The following is an 18,791-nucleotide window of genomic DNA, read 5'->3' on the forward strand; positions in this document are numbered from 1 at the left end:
TGAGTACTCAAAAATTATACGTTGGTACTAGATTTAAAACAGTTGATACTCAAATATCACATATTTGTATCATATTTTCAATATTTTATATCGACTTCCATCTGATAAAACATATGAGCCTAAGAAGTGCAGAATATGTATATTTTTTTATCAAGGATTGTAAACACTTATTTTTTTGACGGACTGGACATGTATTTGAGTTCGGTTTTAGATATTTAAAGCAAATTTACCCTTAAATATTGTGTTTAATGAGTTCAAAAAAATAAATACACCAAAGAAATGAATAAAAAAACACATTAACTTTCATTAATTCATTACCCAAATTTAACCTTAAATTTTACCTGTTTATCATTTATACTTTATAGTAGAAAATATACGTAAGATAAACCAGTTTCATGGCTAAAGACCGTGTTTCGCAAAAAACCTACTCAACTAGAGCACACGAATTCAAGAATTAGTAATTTTAATTACACTACATCAATCTGCCTGAAAAGATACTTTTTTTTTTTTTCCTTTTTAACATGGCAGGGGGAAGAGAAGGTACAAAGACTAAAACAAGAATTATACAAGAACAAAACCAACATTGAGCCTAGCTGTTTCTACCATAAATTTCACGTAAAAATCATTAACATACAAGATTTCCCTGAGGACTAGATCATGGGCAATGCGTGTTTCTCCCAGGCCCTCCATAGTAAAAATAGCTGCCCCATTCACCATTCTTTCCGAGTTGAATATCATAGCAACCGGACTGTTCGGTGAAAATGCCAACATCTTTAGGTGTCCTCAAATTGTTTGATTCGTCAACTATCTGAATGTTTCTGAAATAGCTTGATTTACCGAAACCCTCTTCGGGAAAATGGCCGCTCCCCATTTGTGTCGTGGTGTGTTGTCCATCGGATGCTGAGTTCACTACTTCACCTCCCCATTCGATCATCGAAGCACTGTCCGATAAGTAGGAAAACAAGAAGGCTGGCCAGTATCCTAGAACATAGCCATTTCCGAATTGCATCCACCAGTTCCCCTCTTTGGGGTCCTACCAAGATTTTACCATAACAATGTTACGACTCAGGCGTCTAAATCATTCCGTTATTCATACTAGGGGCAAGCGATAACTCCATACAGTAAGGTTAACATTTAAATGCATTACTTATTAAATATAGCTAGAGTTATGGTAAAATCAAGGGTAAAACTGTGAGTTAATCAATATTTTCAACATATAAATAAATATTTATCAAGCTCGAACTAGGCTCAAGAGAGTACACTCAAGCTTTGACTGAGCAGTTCATCTCTACTACAGACATATGCAAATGTACTATTTGAAAACCAAAGCAACCATTTCTGGAAGTAATAATGAAATTGACTTCATTGCAAGAATGCAGCAGCTTGAGTTTAATTTTTTTTAGCTGTAACAAGGTGCATCACACAACATTGAATATAAGATTAGCCGTCTACTTAAAAATAAAAACCTTGCCATGATTTGTACTTTCTGGGAGTAAATGAGTGGTTTTATACATTATATGCAAAAAATGTAGTGTGAATATCAAACTAACGGCACAATGCTCTCGTTATACATTTGTTACAATGTTACATGTCCAAATCCAAATATGAGAGACTTTGATCCATTGGGCTCAGGAACATCAAATTCAGAGGGCCCAAGCATGATTGAAATTGAGAAGCCCAGGATTGTGAAGTTGTATGTTAACAGAACTAAAGGAAAAACAGTGAAGGGAGGGCCGGGGGAGGATTCCCAACATGAATTGGGACCGATTTGCTGAAGAATTAATTAAGAGATACAATGGGTATGATGATGTCAACCCATAGCTGAAACATACGCAGATTGGTGATGTCCAAGAGAATCAATGTCAGGGTTGCGGGATGAGATTCGTGGGTGAATGATAGTGTGGATCGCGCGATGATGTTAGGAAGTGGAGTTGTTTGGGAAGTCGATTTGGGCTTGGCTTGGGTCCTGAACAGATAGGGCCATCAATACGGGTTGGGCCTAATAATTAGTTAGGTCCATCTCCTTGATAAGGATAGCCAGTTTAGTAATCCACAGTCGCATGATGAATCCAGGAGAGCTTATGGTGGGGGATAGCGATCAAATCTTGGTGGGATTGAGAATAGTGGCGGGATAACTAGGGTGAGGGCCGGATAGTATCACACCAAGAGTTTTGCAAAGAAAGGAGAAGGGGTGAATAAGAGTCTAAAGGTGACCGTTAGCAGAGGAAGATGGTGAAGAAGTCGAGTTAGAGCGGGGGGCAGCTGGGGAGGAAATTGATCATCAAGAGGGTGAAATTGATGCGTGGGAAGAAGCCCCTGTTACAGAGTACAACACCTTGGAGTTACCATTATATTCTGTTAGCGGAATTAATCAACCGCAGACGTGGAAAATGAAAGCGAAGGTGGCGGGAAGAGAAACGGTGGCAATGGTTGACAGTGGCACGAGCCACAACTTCATCTCGAGAATCTTGTTCACAGATTTGGGAATTAAGGTGGATGAGGAGGTATGATTTGCCGTGTGTCTAGGGGATGGGTGCCGCGTAGCATGTCAAGGGTGTCAAAAAATTTGGTAGTCAATTTGGGTCTTTGCCAGATACAGATCGAGAGGTATTTGTTTGAATTGTGTGAACTTGATCTCATTTTAGAAGTCTATTGGTTATGAACAAAAGGCAATGTCATGATGAATTGGGCCAATATGCTGTATGCAGATGAGATTTACTTGGAAGGGGCGGACAGTGGTTTTACGAGGGGATCCAACACTCAGTAGGTCTGTGGTATCTCTCAAGTCAACATCTTTAAGTACAGGAGGTGTTATTTTGCGGGGCTGTATTAATGAAGTGGAATGACAGTGGGATGAGTAAACTGAAGATAGAAAAAGGGCCTTTTAATAGAGCAATGGACAGTCTCCTCGCTAGATATGAAGAAGTATTTTGGGAGCTTACTGAATTGCCCCCTCCTCGACTACAAGATCATACTACTAACATCAAGGAGGGATGTGGGCCGGTGTCGGTGAGGGCCATATCGCTATACCCACACCAATAGACGAGATAAAACATATGGTGCAGGCATGCTCAAATCGGGTGTCATAAAGCCCAGTAGCAGCACTTACTCCAGCCCTGTTATTTTGGTTAAAAAGAATGATGAAAGCTGGCGTTTTTGTATTGAGTACAGGGCCCTAAAAATGATATTACGATCTCGGATAACTATCCAATTCCGGTAGTTGAAGAGTTGTTTGATGAATTGCTACAGGGTTAAATACTTTTCAAAGTTGGATCTCAAGTCTGGGTATCATTATATTCGGGTTCAACATAATGACATTCCTAAAACAACGTTTCGAACACACAAAGGGCATACGAATTTGTGTTAATGCCCTTTGGCCTAAAAAACGCCCCAGCAACATTCCAAGCCACAATGAACGAGGTATTTCCACTTTAACTATGGAAATTTATTTTTATACTTTTTAATGACATATTGACTTATAGTCAAGGATGGGAGGAACACTTGATGGATGTGAGAACGATGGTGGATGTGTTGCTGCAAAGTAGGCTGGTTTTGAATTTAAAAAAAGTGTCAATTTGGTTGAGTCAAGTTGACTACTTGGGGCATATCATCACTGGCCAGGAAGTGATGGTGGATCCGAACAAAGTAGCCCGTGTTAGTCATTGGCAGAGACTGCAAAACACAAAGGCCTTGAGGGGCTTTCTAGGATTGACTGGTTACTACAGGTAGTCCATTCGAGACTATGGAAAGATTGCAAGACCTGTAACAGACCAGCTGAAGAAAAACAATTTCTGCTGGAATGACTTGGCGGAGAATGCATTTGTCAAGCTTGAAAAGGCTCTTAGTACTAGTCCAGTTCTGAGAATGCCTAATTTTGGTAAGGGATTTGGCCGTGTTAACCGAAGAGGGTAGAGCATTAGCAAAGTCAACCTATAAAAGAGACCTATGGCTTTGGTTTTGGCTGTTCAACATTGGCGCCACTATCTTTTTGGGCGTAAGTAAGATCAATGACCATAAACCATTAAGAAGCCTATTGCAACAAAGAATCACTACTTCAGACCAACAATATTGGTTGGCCAAACTACTTGGTTATGAGTTTGAAATCAAGTATAAAGTGAGGTTGGATAATGGGGCATCGGATGCTTTGTCACGAAGAGAGGACAGAGGCAACTTGGCTGTTTTAACCAAAGCAGAATGGGTTGAGATAAATGAAGTTGAAAAAGCTGTTTGGGAAGATTCACACCTGAGGAAAATTACTGATAAGCTCCGTGAGGAGAATGGGGGCAGTGCACATTATACCTTAGTCAATGAGTGTTTGTTGCACAAGGGCAGATTGGTAGTTCCGCGATCTTCGCAGTTGGTCTCCAAGTTGTTAAATGAATTACATACCACACTAGTTGGGGGCCATTCCGGAGCATTACAAACGTATAAGAGAGTGGCAAATAATTTTTATTGGAAGGGCATGAAGAAAAGAGTAAATAAGTTTGTGGCCAAATGTGTGACTTGTCAGAAAGACAGAAACTTAAGTATGAAACCACCAAACATGCGGCTTTCTTACAGCCTCTGGCTATTCTGGAGGTGATTAGAGAGGATTAGCCATGGATTTTATTACCGGGCTTCCAAAATCAAAAGGGTATTATATTATTTTAGTTGTGATTGACAGGTCGTCCAGGTATGGACACTTTTGTTGAAACATCCCTACAATGTGTTGATAAAAAATGAGGTGAAATTACATGGGATCCAAAGAAGAATGTGAATGACAGGGATGATGTATTTATGAGTCTCTTTTTGTCCGAAATTTTTAGGCTGCAAGGGACTCAACTAAAAATAAGTACAACGTATCACCCGGAAACCAATGGCCAGAGTGAGGAGTTGAATAAGTGCGGCGAGACTTATTTACATTGCTTCCCTGAGCAACCCAAAAATTGGGCTCAGTGGTTGCATTGGGCAGAGTATTGGTACAATACCTCCTATCAAGTTTGCAGGGATGTGTCCATTCAAAATGGTATATAGCCGCAAACCACCTAGTGACTTACTTACAAACATGCCTGTACATAACATTTGGTTCACTCAACTCTAAGCAAAAGAAATAACAGATTGCAAAAATGTTGCAACGAGTTTTTCGACAAAGAGTGGATCCAACGGCGCATTTTTCTCATCTGAGATGTTTGAGCGAACATCTCAAAAGCTAAAAAAAAATGGTCCCTTGATGCTAGCATATGGGCATTACCCATATTCTAGAATCAGACAACTCAGTTAGCAACTCCGTCTTTTGCTCATTGTTTTTTTGGTTATGCATTGCTCATTGTAAAAAGTGCACCAGCGAAGAATGGGATGAAATCAATGCTATATAATACTTAAACAAAGAACACGAGTAAAAAAAAACAGAGAACCATGTTACACGAGGTACTAATGTCAAAGATTCCATATAATAATGCTTTCAAGAAACTAGCATCAATTAAACTCAATTGTCTTTATACATCAAATCACTCAAAAGCAGGCACAACATCATTTTCAAGATTATTAATCACATAAAGTTGAGAAGAGCCAATGCTTTTGGGAGCAAAATTACCTTCCAGACAAGTATGCTGATGTCATATTGATTATTCATATAATTAGATGTGGGAAAGATACTGGCCCCCATTGCTATTTCACTGTTAATTTGAATAAAGCCAGAGCACAGCAAGTTGTAGCAGCCTGTGGCTTGATATGCATCACTCTGTCATTTAATTATTCATTGTTACAAAAAACCATGCAGCAAATCTAGATTCTTTCCCATAAGCTAGCTGCTTATAAGAATAAACGGACAAAAACATCAATTTCTTGAAAAAAGAAATTTGAGAACTTACAGTCCAATAGGTAAAAAGTCTTGTGTTGTTGTCACCATATAAATCTGGGCTAACCTGTTTCAATGGTAAACAAATATTACAAAAGGAGATGAAATGTTTGTTGTAAAAACCCACTGAGATTAAAATAAATTCAAAAAAAAATACCTGCCAACCAGCCTCGATACTATTAAGATCTGAGGCAAAGGAACCTCCAAGAATCCACAACTGGGATAAGCTAAATTCATTTGTCTGCTGAATGCTGGGATCCCATACATTAATTGTTGCCTTTGCTCCATAATATCGGTCTCCCTCAACATAGGCTATGGCATGCTGAAGAACTCCGAAACAACAAAATCCCACCAAATGAACAAGAACAGTTCAAACTAGTATAACAAACATTCAAAACTCTTCAAGTAAGTTCACAAAACTTTGCCACTATCAAAGATAAGAAAAGGGTCTCCTTTAGCTTCCGCTTTTTCCTGCTTTACGCTTTCCACTATAGATAAAATAGAAACTTTCCAGAAAGTGGAATTACAGCGCACTTTTCCCATTTCATATTTGAAAAGAATGGTAAATTTGTTTGGCATACCTGATGCCCATTTTGATTTATAAGGTCAGGTTCTGGAGCAGCCGGCCTTGGTCTGGGTATACTTCTGTGCTTTTTCTTGCCATATCTTTTAACAGAACTTGCTCTAAGAACATCTTCTTCCCTATTTCTTCTAATAGGGATAGTTCCCTCCGGACACCTCCCATTCATATGCCACATCTGAATAATTTCCTCAGAACTCCCCACTTTTTTGGTCTCACTAAATATGCCTTCAGGGCTATAATTAGGCCTCATCTACCAAAAATTAAATCCAGCCCATCGTTAATAAATAATAAATAGTGAAAAAGATTCGCAGCCAGAAACCAGAAAACAAACAAACTTATCACCTGAATTGTGTGAGTTTTGAGAAAAGGATGATCAAAAGCTGGTTGTTGAGAAATAAGAACACAATCTATAACATCACCATCTGGGCTCTACATTTTCCAAAAAGATAAAAATATCACACTTCCACACACAAATACACAAAAAAAAAAAATAACCATAAATATAAAACCTCGATGGACTTGAAAGCGGGTTTGTTCAAACGATTCAGATGCTTCATAACTTCTAGATTTCGGCGAGTGATGCCCGAACCAGTAGCAGTTCCCCACAAGAGTACCAAGAACAGGTAAACACACCACCAACAGAAGACCCTCGATTTCATATCCATAAACACTATCACTGTAAGCAGATTGACTGACACTAGCAAAGATTCAAACTTTTGCAACCCAGAATGGAAATACTCGATGGGGTTGGCTGAAGATGAAATCCCCAAGAAAATCTGCCGACGCTATCCTAATCCAAAATGAAACAGAGGAACCACGAAAGGAAGAAAGATGAGGTCATGAATGGTGGTTATTTGCCATTTTCAACAGTAGAATTGGCTTTGTCGTTTCAGAGTTGCTTCTGGGGTTATGGACAGACATGTGACTATGGGTTTCCTAGGGGATCGGTCCCTGACAATTTTGAGTTTAAAGCGTGGTGGTGATCAAAGTTTAAAAAATGAATTTCTACTTTTACTCATTTCTCTCTCCACCCTCGGACAATTATTAGATTTGGTCAAAGTTTTTTATCACACCTATTTCTCAATTGAGAAATTTGTTTCAACACCTAAACTTATTAAGAAGCTCAAATTATTTTAAACTTCTTATTATTAAATTTTTTTTATCTTAAATTCCTACCCACCTTTTTTTTGTTTTTACTCTTTAGTGGTCTCCATTTTTGAATTAATAATTAATTAAAACTAATTTTTTGTATGTGGCTTTGTTATACTTATCGAATCAGTCACGATCATGCAAGACTATCAGTTACGCAAGGTTTTCAGTCGATATACTCTGGATTAGGGTCTAACATGCTTTCATAAAATGAATTAAATTTAAATACCTCTTTGACCATAATGTCGTCGGGTCATACATGCCGAGTTTTACGAAGTGCTCCTCATACTTCAACCACGCAGTCGCAACAGATGGTTTCTGCACAAGCTACTTCAACGACACTCAGCACAGTCTTAATTCGTTTTCTATCTTAAGGCGTATAGTATATAAATTTTATTATAAAATATGAGCATGAAAGAACGAGAGATTTAGGAAATTTATTCAGACATAATATTATTACATAAATCAACTTTTTTTGAAGGGGAGAAGACAACTTGTTTAGCTACTCATGGTAGCCTTATTCTTGAAATACATAAAAGAAAACTTAGTACAAAAGAGAGATAAATATTACAAAAATTTATTTGTAAGAAAACTGAAGGGAATGATCGATATCTTCAGCTTTTTCAAATGCCTGTATTTATAACTTTAGTTTCAGTCGTTTCACCGAGAAACTTCAGGAAATCTTACAGTTGTCTTGTATTCTTTATGTCATTATTGATGACATCTTTTACTAGTGGAGGAATCACATGTCTCTCACTTTCTTTTGGTTTTATTCTCCTCACATGCCTTCTTTATTGTTGTCGGGGCATCTTTTGTTTTTGCAGTAGGCCCCTGTGAAAACGCATCTTTAGTGGTCTTTGTCCACCTTTGCTTGTCTCAAAAAAATCTTCTGATCCGTTCGAGGTCTAAAGGTTTTTCCGAATTCTGGCTCCTTCTGATTTGGACATTCCGGGCAGATATTCTCTGACCATCGTCCAATATGAGCCATGTTACAAAATTTTCGGCGAGTTTCTTTACTTCCCAGCAGCTTGTTGTTTCACAAAAATTTCCTCTTCTTTTCGAAGAGTTCTTCCGCGAAAGTCGTAGTTTTTCCTGTCATTGTGTTTAACAGGAACGATCCATTCATAGAATTCTGATAAAATTTGAATGAAAACTTGACTTTGTCCATCTCAAAAAGACAGACCCAAATACCCCATGCCCTTCTGGTTGAAATCTCATCTTCTCCGAAAGTGGAAACCAAGGGTATTTCTTCAATTTTAGGATCCTTGATAAATTTATGACTATTTATATCAGGTCTCCTCAACTTGATGAAATGAAAGGGTTCATGTGATCCTTTCCCTGTTGGTTCGGGAGTTGCACTGAAAAAATATAATTCTAGAACATGTCCTCTAGACAAATGATCATTATTTGCCCTTCCTGGATCCATTTTGGTAACTGTGATATCTCCGGAAAACCTGGTGAAGTTTTATAAACTGAGGCCAAAGCTCCAAACTCATACCAAAGTTTTACATCATTGGGATTGACATTATTTTTTAATCAAACCCTTGGATATATTCCTGCAACAACAACCCTGCAAGTGTTTGGGTTGATTTCACTTCTTGTATTAAATTTCTCTCACCTCTGTTGATAAACCTGGAATGGTAAAATAATAGATGGATTAGTATCAATCTTAGTTTGCCCTTGTCAGTGTTGGGCCTAATATTGATTTGTTTCTCTTTTACCCCAGAGGCGAAGGGTTGACTTGATGAGTTCTTCTCATCAATTGTTGTTTCATCCAATTCATCAAAAGCTGATGGTAGATTAGCACTTGTTTCTTGGGTTTTAGAATCCCCAATATCTTGTTCTACAATTAGTGGCTGTATTTTTTCTTCTGGTAAAACTAACGGTTTTGTCGTTTCCTGTTTATGAGAAACCAATGGTTTCTCTATAGCTCTCACAATTGGCCCTTGAATAGCAGTCCATAGTTGAGTTTGAGATTGCAAAAATCCTGTAATTTGATTAGATACTTTAATCCGATCAGCTTGTTGTAACCTGCCAGCCATTTCAGCATTAATGACTAACTGGTGAACTCGGTTTGAAGCAACCCAATGTGTTCCCTGATATGCCTCTGCATTTTCATGATGGAATCCACATCACTGTCTTCCATCTCTTTTTAAAAAATCTGCAAGAATATTTTCATGAGATTTGAAAATAACTGAAATAACTTCCTCCTAATACTACTCAATTTTTTTAAAAAAAAAAAATAGGTAAATATCAAAATATAAAATATATTTAAAAATCATGCATCTATAAATGAATAAATAAAACAATACTTAATATAATATATATATATAATAAATAATTACTTTTTAAAATAATTATAAACATAAACAATTTTCCATAAAAATGTTCCCACTAAAATCCATAATAAGAATTTGCATGCAAACAAAATAAGTATAACTCATGTAATAAAATCATCATCATCATAAAAATTCTCACCTAAAATCTATAAACCCATAATTAAATCATAAAACTTGTGAGGAAAACATAATAATATTCAATTCACTGAAAACATGAATAGAGCGATGGTCACGGGCTAGCCAACTGTCGGGATCTCATACGTCCTCACCGCCAGTCGGGGCTATATGCTCTACATCAGTGTCTACCTGCTCACCTGCACCATTTAAGTCTAGTGAGCCTAGAGGCTCAGCACGCTCTATCTCATAATAACAACATGATTAAAAATAATGCATCACATAACACATGCACGATACATAATAAATAATATATATACATGCATGTCCTAAATACATAGCTCATGGTCATCTCATAACATAACATAACATACATACTCATAACATAGTCATCATGCATCATAATTAGGGCATATCATAATTTAAAAAAACTCTGAAGGTTATATCCATGCCATGTGACCGTGTAAGTGATTGATCAATCAAAGAACCAACGTACGTGGCGGTGGGATCTCCACCTCTTGGCCCCTTCACCAGGCTGACCCCGGATCCGTAGGCAAATCATCATAACATATGAAAAGGCAATCGGGCCCCAGAATCCCGACTCTCAGTCCCGTACTCTATGGAAAGGGCTCCGGGCCTAGGTATCCCATCCCCAATCCCGTAATTGTCACACACCCACTTCAACTTCCTTAAAATATTTTTATGCCCAACATCATACATATACGTACATTATCATGCACATCATAAAAATCATTCATGATATTTTTTTCATAAAAATATTGCCCGTAAATATATATTTAATTAATTAATAATATAATTATAAAAATAATACTTTTTCTTACTTAAAATATTCATGCAATAATTAAATACATATTTACGGACCATGCATATTTTTCATGGATTGGTTCAGGCTGCTGATTCCTTAGACTTAGGCCCATTAACTTATACTTAAGCCCAAATAATTTATTCAAACTCAATAAGACACATCTGGCCCAATAACCATTCCCAAGACCATTAATCACCTAGACTGGCCCAAAAATCCACTGACCGGCCCACAAATTCTCATGGGCTCCCAAGCCCATAAAAATTATTGGGCTAACTTAAATAAAATATTTGAGTCCCAAATAAAATTATTTGGAGGCCCAAATAATTTTATAAGTAATTAATTTAGCCCAAAAACACAATAAATCATTAAATACTTAAAAATAAAAATACCCGAGTCTGGACCACCTAACCCGGTCCCGGACCCAGACCCAACCGACTTAACCCGAAATGTATTGACCTGATTCGGACCTAACCAAGCCCAGCCCATCCTAAGAATCTAAAGCCCGAACAGTACGTACGAGAATTGCACAATTGTGCAAACTCTCGGCTGTGAGCTACAGTTTTTGTGGCCTGTTTTCGGCCAGCTCTGGTCATCCCCCGGCCGGAGCTCCACCACCTAGACGTAATCCATGTCGGGGTGGTTCCAACGAGACCAACCATAGTCCCAACCGATCACTACACAACACTGGCGCACCACTTTCGGAAATCCCGAAAACCACCGTAATCTGTTTTGCAACAAAGGGAAAAACTTCGGTCCTAGCCATCTCCAGCCCCAAGCCACGAGCCGACCTGACCCTAGGGACCTTAACATTCCCTCTGACCATGAACCAACAGCCTTGGCCAAACTCATGAGTGATCAGCGAAGGAATCATGCAAGAAGATGAGCAAACGTGCGTTGCATATTCATACAATCAAGAGATCCATATAAATCGATTTTTAACAGGCAAAAATCAGAATTTTCATGCTTATGACAGAATATATGACTTAAACGGTGGCCAAGGAGAGAGTTCAAACGTGCCTTGATTTATTTTCGAAGTAGAAACGTGCTCGCGACGCGTACGACGAACACCGGGACGAACGGCTACAAACCCTTGTATAAAATCTTCAAAAAAAATCGTGTGTGACAATGTATGAAATCTGATGAGTGTGAGGGGAGGGGAATAGATGGCGGCTAGGGTAGATTTAACGTCAAGAAGGATTGAAGAAGATAAGCTAGATATATTTTACTTATTTATTTAAATTTTTGGAAGATAGTATATCAAGTTAATATAAAAATATAACTCCTAAAATTAAATAATTTCTGAGCAATTTTCGTAATATATAATTATATAATTTTTAAAACTCATAAAAAGCATTTAAAATAAATTATTTTGTGAACAATTGATTTCCTATATATCTATATATATAAAAACTATTATTTTATGAAAATAATACCTTAAAATAATATTTTAAGGCTCTTAAAATTTTCTCAAAAATATTTAGAATAAAATACATAAATCTCGTCCGTCCGCGGTCCTGTCTACGCGATCGAAAAAAAAACTTTATTTCTAAAAATCTCATAAATAACAAAAAAATGCGGGTTAAATGATATAAATAATATTCAAAATCATGCAAATAAAATCACATAATTCACATAAAGTCATTTAACTCATTTTCAACATTTTTACTTTAATTATTTCCTAGTTATGCATGTGAAATCACCTAAGAAAATTCTGGGCGTTACAACTCTCCCCCCCTTAAATTGAATTTCGTCCTTGAAATTAGATTACGTACCAAATAACTCTGGATAACGAGTCCTCATGTCGGCCTCGGTTTCCCAAGTAGCTTCCTCCTTGGAATGATTCAGCCACTGGACCTTGACCATCGGAATAGACCATGTCCTAAGTCTCCTTTCCTCACGAGCCAAGATCCGAACGGGTCTCTCCTCGAATACTAGCTCTGGTGACAACTGTAGAGGCTCAAAATCCAAACCATGCGATGGATTAGAGACATACCTCCGAAGCATAGATACATGGAACACGTTGTGAACTTTCGCAAGGCTCGGTGGTAGTGCCAAACGATAAGCCAACGTGTCAATCCTCTCCAAAATCTCAAACGGACTGATATACCTCGGGTTGAGCTTGCCTCTCCTACCAAAACGCATCACGCCTTTCATAGGCGAGACCTTCAAGATACATGATCTCCCACGGCAAACTCGAGGTCTCATCGTCATCGATCAGCATAATTCTTCTGACGACTCTGTGCGATCCTCATCCGCTCTCGGATCTGAGCTACAATATCCGCTGTCTGCTGCACAATCTCGGGTCCTAGCAAGAGCCTCTCTCCAACCTCATCCCAATGCACAGGAGCTCTACACCGTCTCCCATAAAGAGCCTTGTATGGAGCCATACCTATAGACGCCTGAAAACTATTGTTATAAGTAAACTCCACTAAAGGCAATCTCGACACCCACGAGCCCTGTAAATCAATCACACATGCCCTCAACAAATCCTCAAGTGTCTGAATTACTCTCTCTGACTGACCATCTGTCTGAGGATGAAGAGCAGTGCTGAACAATAACTTAGTCCCCAAAGCTGTATGCAAACTCTACCAAAATGCAGAAGTGAACCTTGGATCTCGGTCCGACACGATGGACACTGGAATACCGTGAAGTCTTACTATCTCCTTAATGTAAAGTTCTGCAAACTGATTCCTAGTAAAAGTAGTCCTCACCGGCAGAAAATTTGCAGATTTGGTGAGTCGATCAACAATCACCCAAATCGCTGTCGATCCTCTAGTACTCCTCGGTAGCCCAACTACAAAATCCATAGAGATGTTCTCCCATTTCCACTCCGGAATGGGAAGTGGTCGTAACAATCCCACTGGTCGCTGATGCTCTGCCTTGACTTGCTGACAAGTCAAGCATTCGGAAACAAACCGACCAATATCTCCCTTCATACCCGACCACCAATACAAGGTCCTCAAATCTCGGTACATCTTCGTACCCCCTGGATGGATGGAATACGGAGATGCATATGCCTCTGACATGATATCTTCTCTCAATTGATCAGTACTCGGTACCCACATACGTCCTATGTATCGAACAATGTCATCATCCACTGTATAAAGAAGACTACCCTTCAACTCATCCTTGCGCCTCATGCGCTGCAATTGCTCATCAGTGGTCTGTCCCTCTCGAATCCGATCCTGTAGAGTCGGTTGTACTATAAGAGTGGATAATCTCGGTGCGTGGCCACTAGAGTAGATCTCTAGGTCAAACCTCTAAATCTCATCCTGTAGAGGTTTTTGAACTGAAACACAAGACAACACTGAAGTCTTCCGACTCAAAGAATTGGCTACTACATTAGCTTTACCCGGGTGGTAGCTAATGTCACAGTCGTAGTCCTTAACTAACTCCAACCATCGGCGTTGTCTCATATTCAACTCCTTTTGGGTGAAGAAGTACTTGAGACTCTTGTGATCAGTGAAAATCTGGCACTTCTCACCGTACAAGTAATGTCTCCATATCTTGAGCGCAAACACAACAGATGCAAGGTCTAAGTCATGCGTCGGATAGTTCTTCTCATGAGTCTTCAACTGTCTCGATGCATAAGCAATCACTTTACCATTCTGTATAAGAACAGTGCCTAAGCCCATCTTAGACGCATCTGTATACACCACAAACTCCTCATGATCCATTGGCATTGCCAACACTGGTGCAGAAGTAAGTGCCTCCTTAAGCTGATCAAAGCTCCTCTGACACTCTTGGCTCCAAACATACTTGGCATTCTTCTTGGTCAATGATGTCAAGGGTACTGCTATAGAAGAAAAACCCTTGATGAACTTTCGATAATAACCGGCTAAACCCAAGAATCTGCGTATCTCAGAGGCATTCTTCGGAATTCCCCAATTTTGGACATCCTAGACTTTTGATGGATCCACTGCTATGCCCTCCTTAGAAACAATGTGGCCCAAGAATGCCACCTGCTCGAGTCAAAACTCGCATTTGCTGAATTTTGCAAACAACTTCTGCTCTCTCAAAGTCTGCAAAGCTGTCTGCAAATGATGTCTATGCTCCTCCAAGCTCCTCGAATATATCAGAATATCGTCAATGAAGACAATGAAGAACTAATCAAGATATGGCCTAAAGACACGGTTCATGAGATCCATGAAAATCGCTGGAGAATTAGTCAGGCCAAATGACATCACCATAAACTCGTAATGTCCATAACGTGTCTGAAAGGCAGTCTTGGACACATCCTCCTCTCTGAATCGAAGCTGATGATAACCTGATCGCATATCGATCTTAGAAAACAGCGAAGCTCCCTGCAACTGATCAAATAAATCCTCTATCCTAGGCAGTGGATACTTATTCTTCACGGTGACTCTATTCAGCTCTCGATAGTCAATACATAACCTCATGTTGTGGTCCTTCTTCTTCACAAATAAGACCGGCGCACCCCAAGGTGACACACTAGGACGGATAAAGCCCTTCTCCAAAAGCTCTTGTATCTGATCCCGCAACTCTTTCATCTCAGTGGGAGCAAGACGATACGGTGCCTTAGAGATAGGCACAGTACCCGACATCAGCTCAATACTGAACTCCACCTCTCTGGTTGGTGGAATTCCTACTACATCATCTTGAAAGACATCCGAAAACTCACAAACGATCTCAACATCTGCAATAGATTTAGAAGACGGCTCATCCGCTGCAACTACTAAACTTGCAAGGAAGCCCTGACAACCCTTGCGCAATAACTTCTTTGCACGCACATAAGATATGACATGCGAAGCATCACTGCTCTGAGCTGCAAAGAATATGAAAGAATCTCTGCCTGACGGATTCACTGAAACTGATCGCCTCCGAAAATCTATCGAAGCTCCATTAACTGATAACCAATCCATGCCAAGAATGAGATCAAATCCTGACATCGGTAGAACCACTAGATCGGCTCTAATCAGATTCCCCTGAAGCTCCAACTCAACACCATTAAGTACACTAGAGGTAGTAAGAATCTCGCCAGATGGCAAGGTAACATCATAGCCCGTAACAGCATCCTCAGGTATGATGCCTACCCGCCTAACAAATTCTTGAGAGATAAACGAATGCGTAGCTCCTGAGTCTAGCAACTCATACGTAGCATTACCTCTAACGAGGATCTTCCCTGCACTCAGAAAATGTCCCAACGCACATAAAACTTAAGAATAATTAATAAAACCCATATTTCATAACAATGCCCTTAAGAATACTATTACCCAAATTCGTATTCATTTCCTTTTTATACTATACATGCAAGGACAATTAACCCAATTACTAACACGTAAAAATGAATTTCCCATGCAACTCATAATAGACATGCAAAATATCGAATCTTAAATACAAAAGTTAGGATTACCCATGATCAAAGACGTGTCTAGGTTAGCTTCCTCTGCCTGCATGACATATACATGCCCCGGGATGTTCCTTGCATTAGGGCAGTTCATCGCAATGTGCCCCGGTAGCTTACACTTGTAGCAGACTCCCGTACCATACTTGCACGGCCCTGAATGAGGCTTCTGACAAGTCTTGCATAAAGGAATACCTCCACGATTTGGGGCGGTTGCCCCTTTCTGCTGCGGCCTCTGCTGGCCCTGCTGCCTTTACTGTGGTCTGGGAGGATTCGGGCCCTTAGCCGGCCCAGTAAACTGCTTCTTCACCGGCTGCGAAGACTGACCATGGAAAGGCTGCTGAAACTGCCTCTTCTGCTGGTAAGCTGCTTGCATCTCCTTCCTCCCTTGCTCGGACCTCAAAGCTCTCTTCACTGCTGCACTATAATTCGCCACATCAGCCATGAAAACGTCGTGCTTGATATCCGGTCTAAGCCCATCAGTAAAGTGCCTCAGCCTCTCCTGCTCGTCATTCGCAATCAGGGGCGCGAAATGACATCCTCTCTCGAACTGCTTCACATATTCCGCAACAGACTTGTCTCCTTGACGGAGACTCATAAACTCCTTGATCAATCTGCCTCGTTCCTCTGCAGTGTAGTACTTCTGAAAGAACATAGTCCTGAAATTCTCCCAAGTCAGGGTCGTCAAGTTCACTCCTATTACAGCTCCTTCCCACCAAAGAGTTGCATCCTCATTAAGCATGTAGATAGCACATCGAACCCTGTCAGCATCAGTGACTCCCATATAGGCAAATATGGTCTCTAAAGATCGGATCCACTCCTCAGCAACAAGTGGATCGGTAGTTCCCTTGAACTCCTTAGGCTCCTGCTTCTTGAATCTTTCCGCTACATCCTCCTCATGAGACTTCCTCGGCTGAGCAGCTTGGTTCTCGAGCAGTCTCGTAATCCTGGCCCACATGTTCACACTGGCTTGCTCAAATGGAGTAAGTGGAGGTGGCGGAGGTGGGTTCTGGTTCGTGTCATCGCCATTAGTGGGATTGGTTTCCTGAGGATTCCTTCGGAGACCCATACTGCAATTTCCATAAATCTCTCATGTGATCACAATGCATAACTAAGTATACTTAAACTTTTTTCATAATTTAAACCAATATATCATAATTAATACTAAGCCCCATAATTAAACATAATTAAAATATTAAAACTTACAGACTGGTAGTGCGACTTCTGAGCTCCACGCGGTAGGCTAGTACCCTTCAAGGACCACGCTCTGATACCAAATGAAATAACTTCCTCCTAATACTACTCAATTTTTTTTAAAAAAAAAATAGGTAAATATCTAAATATAAAATATATTTAAAAATCATGCATCTATAAATGAATAAATAAAACAATACTTAATATAATATATATATATAATAAATAATTACTTTTTAAAATAATTATAAACATAAACAATTTTCCATAAAAATGTTCCCACTAAAATCCATAATAAGAATTTTCATGCAAACAAAATAAGTATAACTCATGTAATAAAATCATCATAATCATAAAAATTCTCACCTAAAATCCATAAACCCATAATTAAATCATAAAACTTGTGCGGAAAACATAATAATATTTAATTCACTGAAAACATGAATAGAGCGATGGTCACGGGCTAGCCAACTGTCGGGATCTCATACGTCCTCACCGTTAGTCGGGGCTATATGCTCTACATCAGTGTCTACCTGCTCACCTGCACCATTTAAGTCTAGTGAGCCTAGAGGCTCAGCACGCTCTATCTCATAATAACAACATGATTAAAAATAATGCATCACATAACACATGCACGATACATAATAAATAATATATATACATGCATGTCCTAAATACATAGCTCATGGTCATCTCATAACATAACATAACATACATACTCATAACATAGTCATCATGCATCATAATTAGGGCATATCATAATTTAAAAAAACTCTGAAGGTTATATCCATGTCGTGTGACCGTGTAAGTGATTGATCAATCAAAGAACCAACGTACGTGGCGGTGGGATCTCCACCTCTTGGCCCCTTCACCAGGCTGACCCCGGATCCGTAGGCAAATCATCATAACATATAGAAAGGCAATCGGGCCCCAGAATCCCGACTCTCAGTCCCGTACTCTATGGAAAGGGCTCCGGGCCTAGGTATCCCATCCCCAATCCCGTAATTGTCACACACCCACTTCAACTTCCTTAAAATATTTTTATGCCCAACATCATACATATACGTACAAAATCATGCACATCATAAAAATCATTCATGATCTTTTTTTCATAAAAATATTGCCCGTAAATATATATTTAATTAATTAATAATATAATTATAAAAATAATACTTTTTCTTACCTAAAATATTCATGCAATAATTAAATACATATTTACGGACCATGCATATTTTTCATGGATTGGTTCAGGCTGCTGACTCCTTAGACTTAGGCCCATTAACTTATACTTAAGCCCAAATAATTTATTCAAACTCAATAAGACACATCTGGCCCAATAACCATTCCCAAGACCATTAATCACTTAGACTGGCCCAAAAATCCAT

At 39.2% G+C, this 18,791-nt stretch overlaps 2 protein-coding genes across 2 annotated transcripts; both read right to left on the reverse strand.

The window, feature by feature from the left end:
• Positions 1-411: 411 nt before the first annotated feature.
• On the reverse strand, positions 412-7,389 carry LOC140863582 (protein neprosin-like). Its single transcript, XM_073267111.1, has 7 exons — positions 6,929-7,389; positions 6,762-6,848; positions 6,418-6,669; positions 5,994-6,158; positions 5,850-5,903; positions 5,573-5,719; positions 412-1,033 (listed from the first exon to the last, which is right to left on the reverse strand). Exons 1-7 carry the CDS (start codon positions 7,082-7,084, stop codon positions 656-658), a joined length of 1,239 nt encoding a protein of 412 aa, XP_073123212.1. The 5' UTR covers positions 7,085-7,389; the 3' UTR covers positions 412-655.
• A 5,665-nt stretch (positions 7,390-13,054) lies between these two features.
• On the reverse strand, positions 13,055-17,281 carry LOC140861447 (uncharacterized). Its single transcript, XM_073264466.1, has 4 exons — positions 16,470-17,281; positions 15,406-15,905; positions 13,355-13,419; positions 13,055-13,246 (listed from the first exon to the last, which is right to left on the reverse strand). Exons 1-4 carry the CDS (start codon positions 17,279-17,281, stop codon positions 13,055-13,057), a joined length of 1,569 nt encoding a protein of 522 aa, XP_073120567.1.
• Positions 17,282-18,791: the final 1,510 nt, after the last annotated feature.

Source organism: Henckelia pumila, chromosome 4 (assembly GCF_033568475.1).
Source record: "Henckelia pumila isolate YLH828 chromosome 4, ASM3356847v2, whole genome shotgun sequence".
In the NCBI taxonomy this organism is placed as follows: Eukaryota; Viridiplantae; Streptophyta; class Magnoliopsida; order Lamiales; family Gesneriaceae; genus Henckelia; species Henckelia pumila.

Excerpts from the sequence above, each read along its gene's own strand:
- LOC140863582 (XM_073267111.1), bottom strand. The coding sequence starts at position 7,084 with ATGGATATGAAATCGAGGGTCTTCTGTTGGTGGTGTGTTTACCTGTTC. Across the intron at positions 6,159-6,417 it reads TAAATCAAAATGGGCATCAG|CATGCCATAGCCTATGTTGA; the intron begins GTATGCCAAACA and ends GGAGTTCTTCAG. Across the intron at positions 5,720-5,849 it reads GACTTTTTACCTATTGGACT|AGTGATGCATATCAAGCCAC; the intron begins GTAAGTTCTCAA and ends ATTAAATGACAG.
- LOC140861447 (XM_073264466.1), bottom strand. The coding sequence starts at position 17,281 with ATGGGTCTCCGAAGGAATCCTCAGGAAACCAATCCCACTAATGGCGAT. Across the intron at positions 15,906-16,469 it reads CCGAATCCTCCCAGACCACA|GCGGGTAGGCATCATACCTG; the intron begins GTAAAGGCAGCA and ends AGAATTTGTTAG. Across the intron at positions 13,247-13,354 it reads CAGATGGTCAGTCAGAGAGA|GCGTCTATAGGTATGGCTCC; the intron begins GTAATTCAGACA and ends AATAGTTTTCAG.